General features: G+C 42.8%; 3 protein-coding genes and 1 pseudogene across 3 annotated transcripts; all 4 read left to right on the top strand.

Annotated features, from left to right (window-relative positions):
• The first annotated feature begins 2,180 nt into the window (after positions 1–2,180).
• LOC114768572 (zona pellucida sperm-binding protein 4-like) lies at positions 2,181–4,107 on the top strand. Its single transcript, XM_028960929.1, has 8 exons — positions 2,181–2,442; positions 2,518–2,705; positions 2,918–3,015; positions 3,084–3,241; positions 3,315–3,507; positions 3,579–3,726; positions 3,802–3,877; positions 3,950–4,107. Exons 1-8 carry the CDS (start codon positions 2,181–2,183, stop codon positions 4,105–4,107), a joined length of 1,281 nt encoding a protein of 426 aa, XP_028816762.1.
• Positions 4,108–7,600: 3,493 nt separating this feature from the next.
• On the top strand, positions 7,601–9,450 carry LOC114768571 (zona pellucida sperm-binding protein 4-like). Its single transcript, XM_028960928.1, has 8 exons — positions 7,601–7,862; positions 7,938–8,125; positions 8,339–8,436; positions 8,507–8,664; positions 8,738–8,930; positions 9,002–9,149; positions 9,225–9,300; positions 9,374–9,450. The coding sequence occupies exons 1-8, from the start codon at positions 7,601–7,603 to the stop codon at positions 9,448–9,450; spliced, it is 1,200 nt and encodes a 399-aa protein (XP_028816761.1).
• Positions 9,451–10,342: 892 nt separating this feature from the next.
• Positions 10,343–10,472, top strand: LOC114768670 (uncharacterized; annotated as a pseudogene).
• A 404-nt stretch (positions 10,473–10,876) lies between these two features.
• Positions 10,877–12,634, top strand: LOC114768569 (zona pellucida sperm-binding protein 4-like). Its single transcript, XM_028960927.1, has 8 exons — positions 10,877–11,138; positions 11,215–11,402; positions 11,529–11,626; positions 11,695–11,861; positions 11,928–12,120; positions 12,192–12,339; positions 12,415–12,490; positions 12,564–12,634. The coding sequence occupies exons 1-8, from the start codon at positions 10,877–10,879 to the stop codon at positions 12,632–12,634; spliced, it is 1,203 nt and encodes a 400-aa protein (XP_028816760.1).
• Positions 12,635–13,387: the final 753 nt, after the last annotated feature.

Genomic DNA, 13,387 nt, shown 5'->3' with positions numbered 1-13,387 from the left:
TTGGACACATGGCGTGAGTTGTGAGAGAGAGAGGTGCAGAAAGACGTGATGTGTGACGCGATGTTCTGATGCGACCTTGCTTTTTGTACAGAATACACTTTGCACAGAAAATCTCTTGGGTGTCAGCTCATCATTTGATGTTCAAGAAACGAAATCAAAAAGTTACACAACGCAGAAGAAGAACCGCTACACTATGATGACTTTCACCTTGATATTTTAGTCGAATTGAACTGTAGGGGGCGAGAACGAGTCTTCGAACTGTGAAATTACCACATCAAACGTGACGTGGAAACATGGATGCAGCTATTTAACTGAATAGGTACATCTTATTTTCCACTTCCCATGGTTAAGTCTGTTATGTTCATGTGTTTGTTACAGGACAGGACAAACTGCTGTGGAACTAATTGAAATGCAATATGTCATGGAAATACAATGTTACCACTTTTTGTTCAAATAATTACAGTTGCACTTGTTTTTTCAGATGCGTTTATTCTGTAAAGCAGTGGTTTAAAATGAAGAATATTCTTAAAAAATATGAGTTAAATGTTAAAAATGAAGTTAATAGTGCAATGTCAGCACTATTTATTTCTGCAGTTTCAATTGCACTTGTTTTAAATAAAACAATAGATTTTAAAAGCATACACGATCGGTGAAAATATATTATTATTCTGTGGTTGAAAAGACTTGAAAGGACTCGAAACTCAAACTGCAGGACTTAGGACTTGACTTGAGACTTATCAGTCTTGACTTTGGACTTGACTCGACACTTGCCTGTCTTGACTTGGCACTTGACTTGGGACTTGAGGGCAAAGACTTGAGACTTACTTATGACTTGAAAAGCAATGACTTTGTCCCACTTCTGCCGTCTGGGGACTCCATTGTCCTGCTGGGGGACTTCAACGTTCACCTGGGAAATGACAGCTTGTAAAGTAAATTGTAAAGTGAAGTGATTGTCACATGTGATACACAGCAGCACAGCACACGGTGCACACAGTGAAATTTGTCCTCTGCATTTAACCCATCACCCTGAGTGAGCAGCGGGCAGCCATGACAAGCGCCCAGGGAGCAGTGTGTGGGGACGGTGCTTTGCTCAGTGGCACTTTGGTGGCTTGGGATTCGAACCGGCAGCCTTCTGATTACGGGGCTGCTTCCTTAACCGCTAGGCCACCACTGCCCCAGCTTGACCTGGAGGGGCATGATTGGGGCCAGGTCTGAACTCAAGTGGTGTTTTGTTATTGGACTTTTGTGCAAGCTGCAGTTTGGCCATAACGAACACCATGTTCGAACAAAAGGATGCCCATCAGTACACTTGGTACCAGGGCTCCTTAGGTCGCAGGTCGATGATTGACTTTGTAGTCATATCATCTGACTAGTGACCATATGTTTTGGACACCCGGATGAAGATAGGAACAGAGCTGTCAACTGATCACCACCTGGTAGTGAGTTGGATCAGATGGCAGGGGAAGATGCCACATAGACCTGGCAGACCCAAAGGTATAGTGAGGGTCTGCTGGGAACGCCTCGCAGAAAAACCTGTCAAGATGGTCTTCAATTCCCACGTCCGGCAGAGCTTTGTCTGCATTCTGAGAGCAGTGGGGGACATTGAGTCTGAACAGACTTTATTTCCCTCTGCAATTGGTGAGGCAGCTGTGGTCAGTTGTGGCAATAACCCCCGTACACGCTGGTGGACATCAGAGGTTAGGCGAGCCGTCAGGCTGAAGAAGTAGGCCCACGGGGTACAAGTGGCCGAAATGAGTTTCCTCCGTAGGGTGGCCAGGTGTGTTTCGGGCATGTCCTGCCGGCAGGAGGCCCCCAGGTCGACCCAGGACACGTTTTTGTCTCATTTTTATTATTTTTCTATTTTCAAATGAATAAATATTGTTCCTAATCAGCCACTTTATTTTGCATGATGTTCTTTTGAATGGGGAACATATACATTAAAATTTACAACACAAGATAGATTTAAGTAACTGGTGAGAAATTTAAATGTATTTATGCCAATCAGGTTTATTCAGCCAAAACTCTGCTGATTGCACCAGCTGATTGCAATGGAGAATGTAGATCAAGATTTTAATGAGGAGGCGTGGATTTAAACGACCACCACTAATACCTCAGTGAACCTGAAAAGATACAAAAGAGTCCCTCAGCATGATGGTTGACAGTGAGTGTTTGTAGTGAATATGGGTAAAGGAGGGAGCATGTTTGGTGTCCTGGTGCTGGTTTTCTGGGGACCTTTGTGCTTTGCCCAAATTAAGACCATTCCTGCTCCCTCTGGGCCACAGATCCCAACATTGGCACGTGATCCAGGCCTGCCACTTTCTGACCAGTGTCAAGTGAATAATTTTGAGCGGGTACCATGTGGGGCACCTGGAATTTCTGCAAGTAACTGCAGTGCTATAAGATGCTGTTTTGACGGTCAACAATGTTACTACGGCAAAATGGGTAGGTGTCAGTATTACTTCTTTGTGTTTGATTCTGTACGGAGTCTCTTTACTACTCTTCTTTACCTTTCCTCAGTAACTGTCCAGTGCACCAGGGATGGACAGTTTGTGCTTGTGGTGGCCATGGATGCAACCCTCCCCCGGCTGAGTTTAGACTCCATTACGTTGTTGGGAGGAAGCAGTGCACCCTGTGCTGCTGTTGATTCCAACGGTGCCTTTGCCATTTTCCAGTTCCCTGTGACTGCGTGTGGGACCCTTGTGACGGTGGGCATGTAATACTTGTTCCTGTGTGTCAGGTGTCCCTGATCTAGTTCCTGTAGGCCCTCCTGGCAGTTCCTATTCTAACCACTGGTCTATTTCCTGGTTCTAATTTAGTTTGGAATGAAGGTACTCGGTAGGGTTCTCCTAAAACAGGCTTGATATTCCTTTCTGTAAGTGAAGCTACAATAAATGCTTATCCTGTATGGCTGTTGCAGGTGGAGTCTGGCTATGTGATCTACGAGAACAGGATGTTCTCCTCTTACGAGGTGGGAGTTGGGCCTCTTGGTTCCATCACAAGAGACAGCCAATTTGAGTAAGTGTGTAGTTCTATTCTGTGTGTGGAGTGAGGGTGGGGAGGTCTTAATGCCCTGTCTTCTGCAGGCTTCTCTTTCAGTGTCGCTATTTTGGTGCTGCTGTGGAGGCAGTGGTGGTTCAAACTGGCTTCTCTGACCCACCACTGCCAGTTGCTGCTCTTGGTCCACTCCAGGTGGAGCTCAGGCTGGCTAATGGCCGCTGTGCCATCAAAGGATGTGTGGAAGGTACTGCACGTCCTAAATTCTTACCTTCCTTTTTCAGTATTGATTTGGGAGCTTTACTGTTTCCTCTCTGTAGCTACTGTAGCGTACAACTCCTACTACAGTGGTGCTGATTACCCAGTCACTAAAGTTCTGCGGGACCCAGTGTACGCTGAAGTACGTATTGTGGGGAGAACCGATCCCAACCTTGTTCTGATGCTGGGTCGCTGTTGGGCCACATCCAGCCCGAACCCCTTCAGCTCCCCACAGTGGGACATCCTGGTTAATGGGTATGGAGCGTGCTTTTTGGTAACTGGCTAAAGATGTGTATGCAGTGTCTCCTCACTAATTCTCTGTTCAGGTGTCCGTACCAGGATGACCGTTACCTGACCACCTTGGTTCCTGTATCTGGCTCCTCCGTGCTTCAGTATCCAACACACTACAAACGCTTCATCCTTCAGATGTTTACATTTGTGAACCCTACATCTTATGTGGCGCTGAATGAGAAGGTAGGTTTATTAAATAGAACCCCCTCTAGGCTAGCATGCTAGGATAAATGTGCTAATCCTGCCTTTTTGTGCTAGGTTTTCCTACACTGTAATACTGCAGTTTGCTATCCTTCTGCCACATCTTCCTGTCAACAGACATGTGGTCGACAGCGTGAGTAGCTTGTGCTGTCTTTCCTCTGAAATGGTCTCGTTTTGACTGCTGACCCCTTATTTCTTCCTGCAGGGAGGTCCATGAATGTTAACATTGGAAAAGAAACCCTGGTTTCCAGTGGAGAGGTTCACTTGGGATATTTTATTAAAAATAAACTTTTTAAATCCAGTTCTGCCTGTGTGGTACTTGTAATGGGTTTGCCCCAAACCTGGATCCTTCCAGGCACTTGAGAAGCTTGTATAGCTGTAAGGAAAGGTTACTTTCCTCTGCGTCTGTATGAAGTTGCAGCAAGGTGGCTGAGACGGTTTTATTTTTAATAATGATTCTGCAGAGTTTTGGACTAAATTCATGAATAATTTTCATGTATATATCTTACCCTCTTTGAGCGTGCCCAGTACACTAATGGCTCCAGGACCCCGTGCAGTCAAGATCGGCAGCACCAGCATTCTCACCATGGTCCTGAGTCCACTCTTAATACATTTGATCATGACTGCACTGCGTTGGAGTCAAAGAGATCGACGTTCCTTGTTCGCATCACATAGAATCTCTTCCATGATCATAACCGCAAAGCCTGCATTTCTGAAGTGCTTCTTGACCGGCTGTTTTACAGTGTAGTTTAGTATTTGTCACCCTGCGGACCGGATTGTGTTCACAGCTGAGCGTATAATTGGCCACACTAAGATACCAGGATTTCAGTTTTTTTTTTTTGTTTTTTTTTTTTGTTTTTTTTTTTCCTCTTCCTCTCCCTCCCCTCCCCCCTTTCCCTCTCTCTTTGTCTGTTATTTATTTTATCCCAATTGGGATATCATAGGTTGTGTAATTTTAGACATGCATATGTCTATTTAATCTTTACACGCAGTCACAGAGAGTTATGGTAAGGTGATATGCCTGCTTCCATAAGCAATTTATTACCCCTGTTTTTCTGCTTTTAAGCTGCTAACCAGCACCATTTTATTGCTCTCCACCTTTAATAAATTAACATCTTTATTCTTTTTGAGCTTTCAGTGCAATAGTAACATTAGAAAGTCTTCTCTATCTGGGTTGTGAGTTTTACGTCAGAGAAATTCCTTTTTATTTGCCACTTTTCGTTCCTTCATTTCGCAAAGTGTTGAGGTGCAGCCATTTAAATTCCATTCGTTTCAGGGTGTTCAAGCCACTGGTTTTATCAAGACAGATTTGTGCATGCGCATGGACTGGCCCAGGTACACGTTTCATGAATAACATGTAAAACTCACTGTGTAGGAATTTTTTTTTTTTTTTTTTTTTTTACACCGAAATATATGCTTGTATTGATAGGTCCCCCATAATAACCAAGGTAGAGAAGATTTTTTTTTTTTTTCTTTTCTTTCTTGTATTACTAGTTTACTGAATGTAGGTTTGAATGATTTTAAGAATTTCTAATTACAATTTATTTGACAGACATTGCGATTGTGATTTGTGGGTTTGTTAAATATTCACTATACTATGTGTAGTTATGCTACAGTTTTTAACTGAGCTATACACGAATGCAAAATAATAGACATCAATTGATTCTTATGTGTTTATAATTCTTATTAGAAATTATATAGAACATACACCTATTGAACCATAAATCAATTATCACTAAACTTTGGTTAATTAAAGAATAAGAGAAAATTGGGGAAATGGAAAAAAATTACTTTTTGTAAATATACTGTAACAGGAATTTCATATCTTCTGTAAATGTAGATAATTTTTTGCTGAAAAACACTTATGCTGCCTCAGCCAGATAAAGTGAATAAAAACATTTGTTGACAAGAACACTAACATGTCAACCTTTGTTTCAGACATGAGTGCTGATTTGTCACTATATGGGCAGTGGTGGCCTAGCGGTTAAGGAAGCAGCCCCGTAATGAGAAGGTTGCCAGTTCGAATCCCGATCTGCCAAGGTGCCACTGAGGTGCCACTGAGCAAAGCATCGTCCCCACACACTGCTACCCGGGTGCCTGTCATGGCTGCCCACTGCTCACTCAGGGTGATGGGTTAAGTGCAGAGGACAAATTTCGCTGTGCTGCTGTGTATCACATGTGACATGTTTTTAAATTTTTTTTTATATTGCTTCCTGTACTAAACAGTCTCTCGGATGGAGAATGTGTTACTGGTATACAGAGAATTTTGTGTTATTTTCTGATGCTTAAAATGTTTTACTTGAACATGTTGTTGAATTTAATTACGAGCAGATGTTGATCCCAATCAAAAAATAAATTAAAGCCGAGATTAAGAATACATATACATATTTCAAAATTAGTTTTTGGATAAGTGATTCAACATGCATAATACAAGTATTATTTTACATTATTATTATGTCTGCTGTTTAATGTTGTTCAGACCATTAAGTGAATGGTGTCACTGATAAATTCTAGCTAGTTGGTTTAAGATAACAAAGAAATACAAATCTGTTTATTTTTGCACTGGTGCAGCAACCAATGAACCAAAATCTTTTTGAACATGGTGGTACAATATGGTTCAGATATTTTTAGTCTACTACATACAAATGGAATGTCAATGTCAATAGAACTGTAATGGGTTTACTGCCCAAAATGAAATGGAGCTGTCAGTAATGGGGATCTAAATAGTTTGCCATGAAGAACATCGGGGCCATGAAGGAGTTGGAGCTATCAGTTTTGTGAGGAGTGTGGCTGTGGCTATTTTGGTTTGATTCATTCACACATTGAACCTCTCATACATGCGTGAACTAAAAACAACATTTGAGGTTATACAGAAAGTTTTTGTCAACTTGGATGTTCAGAGGTTTTTTGTACAAACCCTGAAAAACGAAATGCTTGAGTAAATTACTAGTATTAAGTGAAGTGATTTTCACTCGTGATACAGAGCACTTGTTCTGGATTAGGTCAGCAGCTACTGTAGTCTTTATTATTGAGAGAGCAATTTGAAAACTCATTGGTAAATTTGTGGACTGGCTAATTTAGTTTTAAGTCTTTTGTTGTCTATTAAATGGAATTAAGGCTGCTGTGACAATATAAAATCTTAATCTGTACACAAAACATAATTACTTACTTCAGTATGATTTCTCTTTAAATAACAAATTATTTGATCATATATAAAACAACGTAATTAATGTGGATTCAATGCCAAATCACATTTGATCAACTTCTGCAATTGGTCATGTTGAGGGCGTTCCCATAGTGAGATATCAATCAAAAAAAAAACTCCCATACACTGCAAAAAGTACCAGGTCCAACTGTGCCTCACTTTTAAAAAGAACTGATTCAAGCAATGGCATGACACACAATAACGTAGATAAACTTTATTTATTCCATTGATTATTGCCATTGTATATAAGTAAAATTTTATACAACTGTTCTATTTTTTATTTTAATCTTATTGTTATTATTTTTCTATTTTCAAATAAATAAATATTGTTCCTAATCAGCCAATTTATTTTGCATGTTGTTCTTTTGAATGGGAAACATATACATTATAACTTACAACACAAGATTGATTTAAGTAACTGGTGAGAAATTTCATTTAAATGTATTTATGCCAATCATGTTTATTCAGCCAAAACTCTGAGACAAATAACCACCAACTGGACCAGCTGATCGTAATGGACATTGAAGATCAAGATTATAATGAGGAGGCGTGGTTTTAAACGACCACCACTAATACATCAGTAAATCTGATGAGATATAAAAGAGTCCCTCAGCATGATGGTTGACAGTGAGTGCTTGTAGTGCTGTGGATATGGGTAAAGGAGGGAGCATGTTTGCTATCCTGGTGCTGGTTTTCTGGGGCCCTTTGTGCTTTGCCCAAATAAAGACCATTCCTGCTCCCTCTGGGCCACAGATCCCAACCTTGGCACGTGATCCAGGCCTGCCACTTTCTGACCAGTGTCAAGTGAATAATTTTGAGCGGGTACCATGTGGGGCACCTGGAATTTCTGCAAGTAACTGCAGTGCTATAAGATGCTGTTTTGACGGTCAACAATGTTACTATGGCAAAATGGGTAGGTGTCCGTATTACTTCCTGGTGTTTGATTCTGTACAGAGTCTCTTTACTACTTTTCTTTACCTTTCCTCAGTAACTGTCCAGTGCACCAGGGATGGACAGTTTGTGCTTGTGGTGGCCATGGATGCAACCCTCCCCCGGCTGAGTTTAGACTCCATTACGATGTTGGGAGGAAGCAGTGCACCCTGTGCTGCTGTTGATTCCAACGGTGCCTTTGCCATTTTCCAGTTCCCTGTGACTGCGTGTGGGACCCTTGTGACGGTGGGCATGTAATACTTGTTCCTGTGTGTCAGGTGTCCCCGATCTAGTTCCTGTAGGCCCTCCTGGCAGTTCTTATTCTAACCACTGGTCTATTTCCTGGTTCTAATTTAGTTTGGAATGAAGGTACTGGGTAGGGTTCTCCTAAAACCAAGCTTGAGATCCCTTTCTGTAAGTGAAGCTACAATAAATGCTTATCCTGTATGGCTGTTGCAGGTGGAGTCTGGCTATGTGATCTACGAGAACAGGATGTTCTCCTCTTACGAGGTGGGAGTTGGGCCTCTTGGTTCCATCACAAGAGACAGCCAATTTGAGTAAGTGTGTAGTTCTATTCTGTGTGTGTGGAGTGAGGGTGGGGAGGTCTTAATGCACTGTCTTCTGCAGGCTTCTCTTTCAGTGTCGCTATTTTGGTGCTGCTGTGGAGGCAGTGGTGGTTCAAACTGGCTTCTCCGACACACCACTGCCAGTTGCTGCTCTTGGTCCACTCCAGGTGGAGCTCAGGCTGGCTAATGGCCGCTGTGCCATCAAAGGATGTGTGGAAGGTACTGCACGTCCTAAATTCTTACCTTCCTTTTTCAGTATTGATTTGGGAGCTTTACTGTTTCCTCTCTGTAGCTACTGTAGCGTACAACTCCTACTACAGTGGTGCTGATTACCCAGTCACTAAAGTTCTGCGGGACCCAGTGTACGCTGAAGTACGTATTGTGGGGAGAACCGATCCCAACCTTGTTCTGATGCTGGGTCGCTGTTGGGCCACATCCAGCCCGAACCCCTTCAGCTCCCCACAGTGGGACATCCTGGTTAATGGGTATGGAGCGTGCTTTTTGGTAACTGGCTAAAGATGTGTATGCAGTGTCTCCTCACTAATTCTCTGTTCAGGTGTCCGTACCAGGATGACCGTTACCTGACCACCTTGGTTCCTGTATCTGGCTCCTCCGTGCTTCAGTATCCAATGCACTACAAACGCTTCATCCTTCAGATGTTTACATTTGTGAACCCTACATCTTATGTGGCGCTGAATGAGAAGGTAGGTTTATTAAATAGAAGCCCCTCTAGGCTAGCATGCTAGGATAAATGTGCTAATCCTGCCTTTTTGTGCTAGGTTTTCCTACACTGTAATACTGCAGTTTGCTATCCTTCTGCCACATCTTCCTGTCAACAGACATGTGGTCGACAGAGTGAGTAGCTTGTGCTGTCTGTTCCTGTGAAATGACCTTGTGGTGGCTGCTGACTCCTTATTTCTTCCTACAGGGAGGTCCATGAATGTGAACATTGGTAAAGAAACCCTGGTGTCCAGTGGAGAGGTTCACTTGGGATATTTTTATTAAAATAAACCATTTAAATGAATAGTTTTGGCTGTGTGGTTATTTTTTGTAATGTGGCTGGACTTAAATTTTAATGATGCCTATTTTTACAAACTTTAATACAAGTTGAAGTGTTTTTTTTTTTTTTTTTTTTTTTTTTTTTTCTCCCTTTGTGTTCTGCATGACACTTAAACTTTAAGTGTAACAACTTGGTTGCAGCTCCATTATTTAAAACTTCTGGAGAGGAGTCCTAAACCAGTTAGGAGTTGCACAATGGTAGCAGCACTACGTGCACAATGACTGAGACTGCACACTGTAATTTACAATGATAAGATGATTAAAAGATACAGGCTTGTGAGCGCTTTCTTTTTGTTGCCGACCTACTTCAAAACCTAATACAATTACCCACACAACCATGCACCAACATCTGAGCTGAAGGTATCAGTACTGTGCTGGATTCAACAGTGCTTCAATGATTTATTTGGTCCCTTATGATCTACAGTAAGTAGAGCTGTGAAAAACACACTGTCTGGACTGTGCTGAACAATGTGAGGCAGTTCATGGACTTTCCTACAGAAATACAAACCATCCAGCAGAAGATGTCTGCGTTTATGAGAACTGCAGTTTTCCCGGGCATGGTTTGAGTCAACTATCACACTTGTGTGCATGATAGCCCCAAATATTGAGGAAATGCATGTAAATAGAAAAAGATATCACAGTGTCACTCAAGCTGTATTTGGTAGTGATTCCAGAATTTTGAACATTGTGGCAAAGTGACCAGGGTCCTCACATGATTCACACATTCTGTCTGAGAGTGGACTTGCCTTATTTGAGCAGAATATTATACCTCAAGGTTCTCATCCTCTTGGTGATTCAGGATCCCTATTGAAGAGATATGTTTTTACTTGCCAAGGGGATACTTACCTGGCAAGGGAGATACCATGATCAAAAAGGCAGTTCACCCATGGCACGACTCAGCTATTGTGCTCAGGCTGTGCTGACCCCTGCGAATTTTACAAAATGTGGGAATGTCGACTGGCTTAAGCTCCTCTATTGGTATTTGGGGCAAGATTTGATTTGTAGTCCTCATTCCACCACACATCAGTGCTGGTTATGTCGTCACATAGAAGTTGGGTTTCGACTTTGCTGAAAGTTACTTTTAGGTCCTTTATACAACAATCTTAGTTCTAACTTTTTCCTAAGAATTGTATTACCCTTAAATCAAAGTGTATGACCATTCTTGAGACCCATCTTTTTTGTGCATACCAGCCCAGGATTATTAATCGAAACTCTAAGACAACCAGCTGATTGCAATGGAGAATGAAGATCAAGATTTTAATGAGGAGGCGTGGTTTTAAACGACCACCACTAATATGTCAGTGAATCTGTTGAGATATAAAAGAGTCCCTCAGCATGATGGGTGACAGTGAGTGCTTGTAGTGTTGTGGATATGGGTAAAGGAGGGAGCATGTTTGGTGTCCTGGTGCTGGTTTTCTGGGGACCTTTGTGCTTTGCCCAAATTAAGACCATTCCTGCTCCCTCTGGGCCACAGATCCCAACCTTGGCACGTGATCCAGGCCTGCCACTTTCTGACCAGTGTCAAGTGAATAATTTTGAGCGGGTACCATGTGGGGCACCTGGAATTTCTGCAAGTAACTGCAGTGCTATAAGATGCTGTTTTGACGGTCAACAATGTTACTACGGCAAAATGGGTAGGTGTCAGTATTACTTCCTGGTATTTGATTCTGTACGGAGTCTCTTTACTACATTTTCTTTACCTTTCCTCAGTAACTGTCCAGTGCACCAGGGATGGACAGTTTGTGCTTGTGGTGGCCATGGATGCAACCCTCCCCCGGCTGAGTTTAGACTCCGTTACGTTGTTGGGAGGAAGCAGTGCACCCTGTGCTGCTGTTGATTCCAACGGTGCCTTTGCCATTTTCCAGTTCCCTGTGACTGCGTGTGGGACCCTTGTGATGGTGGGCATGTAATACTTGTTCCTGTGTGTCAGGTGTCCCTGATCTAGTTCCTGTAGGCCCTCCTGGCAGTCCTTATTCTTAAGCTAGAATGAATGAATGAATGCTTATCTTGTATGGCTGTTGCAGGTGGAGTCTGGCTATGTGATCTACGAGAACAGGATGTTCTCCTCTTACGAGGTGGGAGTTGGGCCTCTTGGTTCCATCACAAGAGACAGCCAATTTGAGTAAGTGTGTAGTTCTATTCTGTGTGTGGAGTGAGGGTGGGGAGGTCTTAATGCACTGTCTTCTGCAGGCTTCTCTTTCAGTGTCGCTATTTTGGTGCTGCTGTGGAGGCAGTGGTGGTTCAAACTGGCTTCTCCGACACACCACTGCCAGTTGCTGCTCTTGGTCCACTCCAGGTGGAGCTCAGGCTGGCCAATGGCCACTGTGCCATCAAAGGATGTGTGGAAGGTACTGCACGTCCTAAATTCCTACCTTCCTTTTTCAGTATTGATTTGGGAGCTTTACTGTTTCCTCTCTCTGTAGCTACTGTAGCGTACAACTCCTACTACAGTGGTGCTGATTACCCAGTCACTAAAGTTCTGCGGGACCCAGTGTACGCTGAAGTACGTATTGTGGGGAGAACCGATCCCAACCTTGTTCTGATGCTGGGTCGCTGTTGGGCCACATCCAGCCCGAACCCCTTCAGCTCCCCACAGTGGGACATCCTGGTTAATGGGTAAGGAGCGTGCTTTTTGGTAACTGGCTAAAGATGTGTATGCAGTGTCTCCTCACTAATTCTCTGTTCAGGTGTCCGTACCAGGATGACCGTTACCTGACCACCTTGGTTCCTGTATCTGGCTCCTCCGTGCTTCAGTATCCAATGCACTACAAACGCTTCATCCTTCAGATGTTTACATTTGTGAACCCTACATCTTATGTGGCGCTGAATGAGAAGGTAGGTTTATTAAATAGAAGCCCCTCTAGGCTAGCATGCTAGGATAAATGTGCTAATCCTGCCTTTTTGTGCTAGGTTTTCCTACACTGTAATACTGCAGTTTGCTATCCTTCTGCCACATCTTCCTGTCAACAGACATGTGGTCGACAGAGTGAGTAGCTTGTGCTGTCTGTTCCTGTGAAATGACCTTGTGGTGGTTGCTGACCCCTTATTTCTTCCTGCAGGGAGGTCCAACAATGTGAACATTGGTAAAGAAACCCTGGTGTCCAGTGGAGAGGTTCACTTGGGATATTAAAATAAAAGCCTTTCAATAAATCCAGCTCTTGCAGATCTTTTTTCTTTACTGTTAGTGCAATAAGGCGGTCATAAGGAAAAAGGGCTTGTCCTGATTTTTAATTGATTTTGACATTGTGTGAACTGTGTTTAACAATGTCCCCTTCTTTTAACCATCACCCTTGGTGAGCAGTGGCCAGCCATGAAAGGTGCCTGGGAAGCAGTGTGTGGGAGACTGTACTTTGCTCCACCACTGGCCCTTAAGTTAGTGTAGTATGCAGTGGGTACACTTTAGATGTACTGAGTCAGAGCCCTGGAAAGATTTATTTAGCAACTCATTCAGTGCTTTGTGAGAGGAGCCTGTGACTCCAACTTTAGTTTTATTTTCAAGTGTCCTTTCCTCTGGCATGTGGTTTAACTGATCCGTGAGTGATCCATTCACTGAACGTATACCCCGCCGTACATTTCGGTGTCATGCCGAACATGCCTGTTAATTACTTTTAACATGTTTTCTTGTTTAAATGTGGTGGCTTGCTTTAGAGTTTAAATAATAAAACTGGAGCTGTATCAGGGCTGTACCTTTACGTTTTACCTGCCAACTAATTCTGTTAAAGGAACGGAGAACAATGGTTTCCTTCAGAGAAAATTATTCAGGAGTGTGTAGCTCAGAGTGATTTGTTCATGCAGGCATTGATGCAGCAGCACTGCAGACCACTCAACTGCACTGAGAAACGAGAGCTAAATCGTACACATCACTTTGTTATCCATGGGGATA

Source organism: Denticeps clupeoides, chromosome 18, assembly GCF_900700375.1.
Source record: "Denticeps clupeoides chromosome 18, fDenClu1.1, whole genome shotgun sequence".
NCBI lineage: Eukaryota > Metazoa > Chordata > Actinopteri > Clupeiformes > Denticipitidae > Denticeps > Denticeps clupeoides.
The sequence above is the reverse complement of the archived record's forward strand: the minus strand, read 5'-3'. Positions and strand labels throughout refer to the sequence as shown.

Excerpts from the sequence above, each read along its gene's own strand:
- LOC114768572 (XM_028960929.1), top strand. The coding sequence starts at position 2,181 with ATGGGTAAAGGAGGGAGCATGTTTGGTGTCCTGGTGCTGGTTTTCTGG. Across the intron at positions 2,443-2,517 it reads ATGTTACTACGGCAAAATGG|TAACTGTCCAGTGCACCAGG; the intron begins GTAGGTGTCAGT and ends ACCTTTCCTCAG. Across the intron at positions 3,242-3,314 it reads CATCAAAGGATGTGTGGAAG|CTACTGTAGCGTACAACTCC; the intron begins GTACTGCACGTC and ends TCCTCTCTGTAG.
- LOC114768571 (XM_028960928.1), top strand. The coding sequence starts at position 7,601 with ATGGGTAAAGGAGGGAGCATGTTTGCTATCCTGGTGCTGGTTTTCTGG. Across the intron at positions 7,863-7,937 it reads ATGTTACTATGGCAAAATGG|TAACTGTCCAGTGCACCAGG; the intron begins GTAGGTGTCCGT and ends ACCTTTCCTCAG. Across the intron at positions 8,931-9,001 it reads TGGGACATCCTGGTTAATGG|GTGTCCGTACCAGGATGACC; the intron begins GTATGGAGCGTG and ends TTCTCTGTTCAG.
- LOC114768569 (XM_028960927.1), top strand. The coding sequence starts at position 10,877 with ATGGGTAAAGGAGGGAGCATGTTTGGTGTCCTGGTGCTGGTTTTCTGG. Across the intron at positions 12,121-12,191 it reads TGGGACATCCTGGTTAATGG|GTGTCCGTACCAGGATGACC; the intron begins GTAAGGAGCGTG and ends TTCTCTGTTCAG. Across the intron at positions 12,491-12,563 it reads ACAGACATGTGGTCGACAGA|GGAGGTCCAACAATGTGAAC; the intron begins GTGAGTAGCTTG and ends TTCTTCCTGCAG.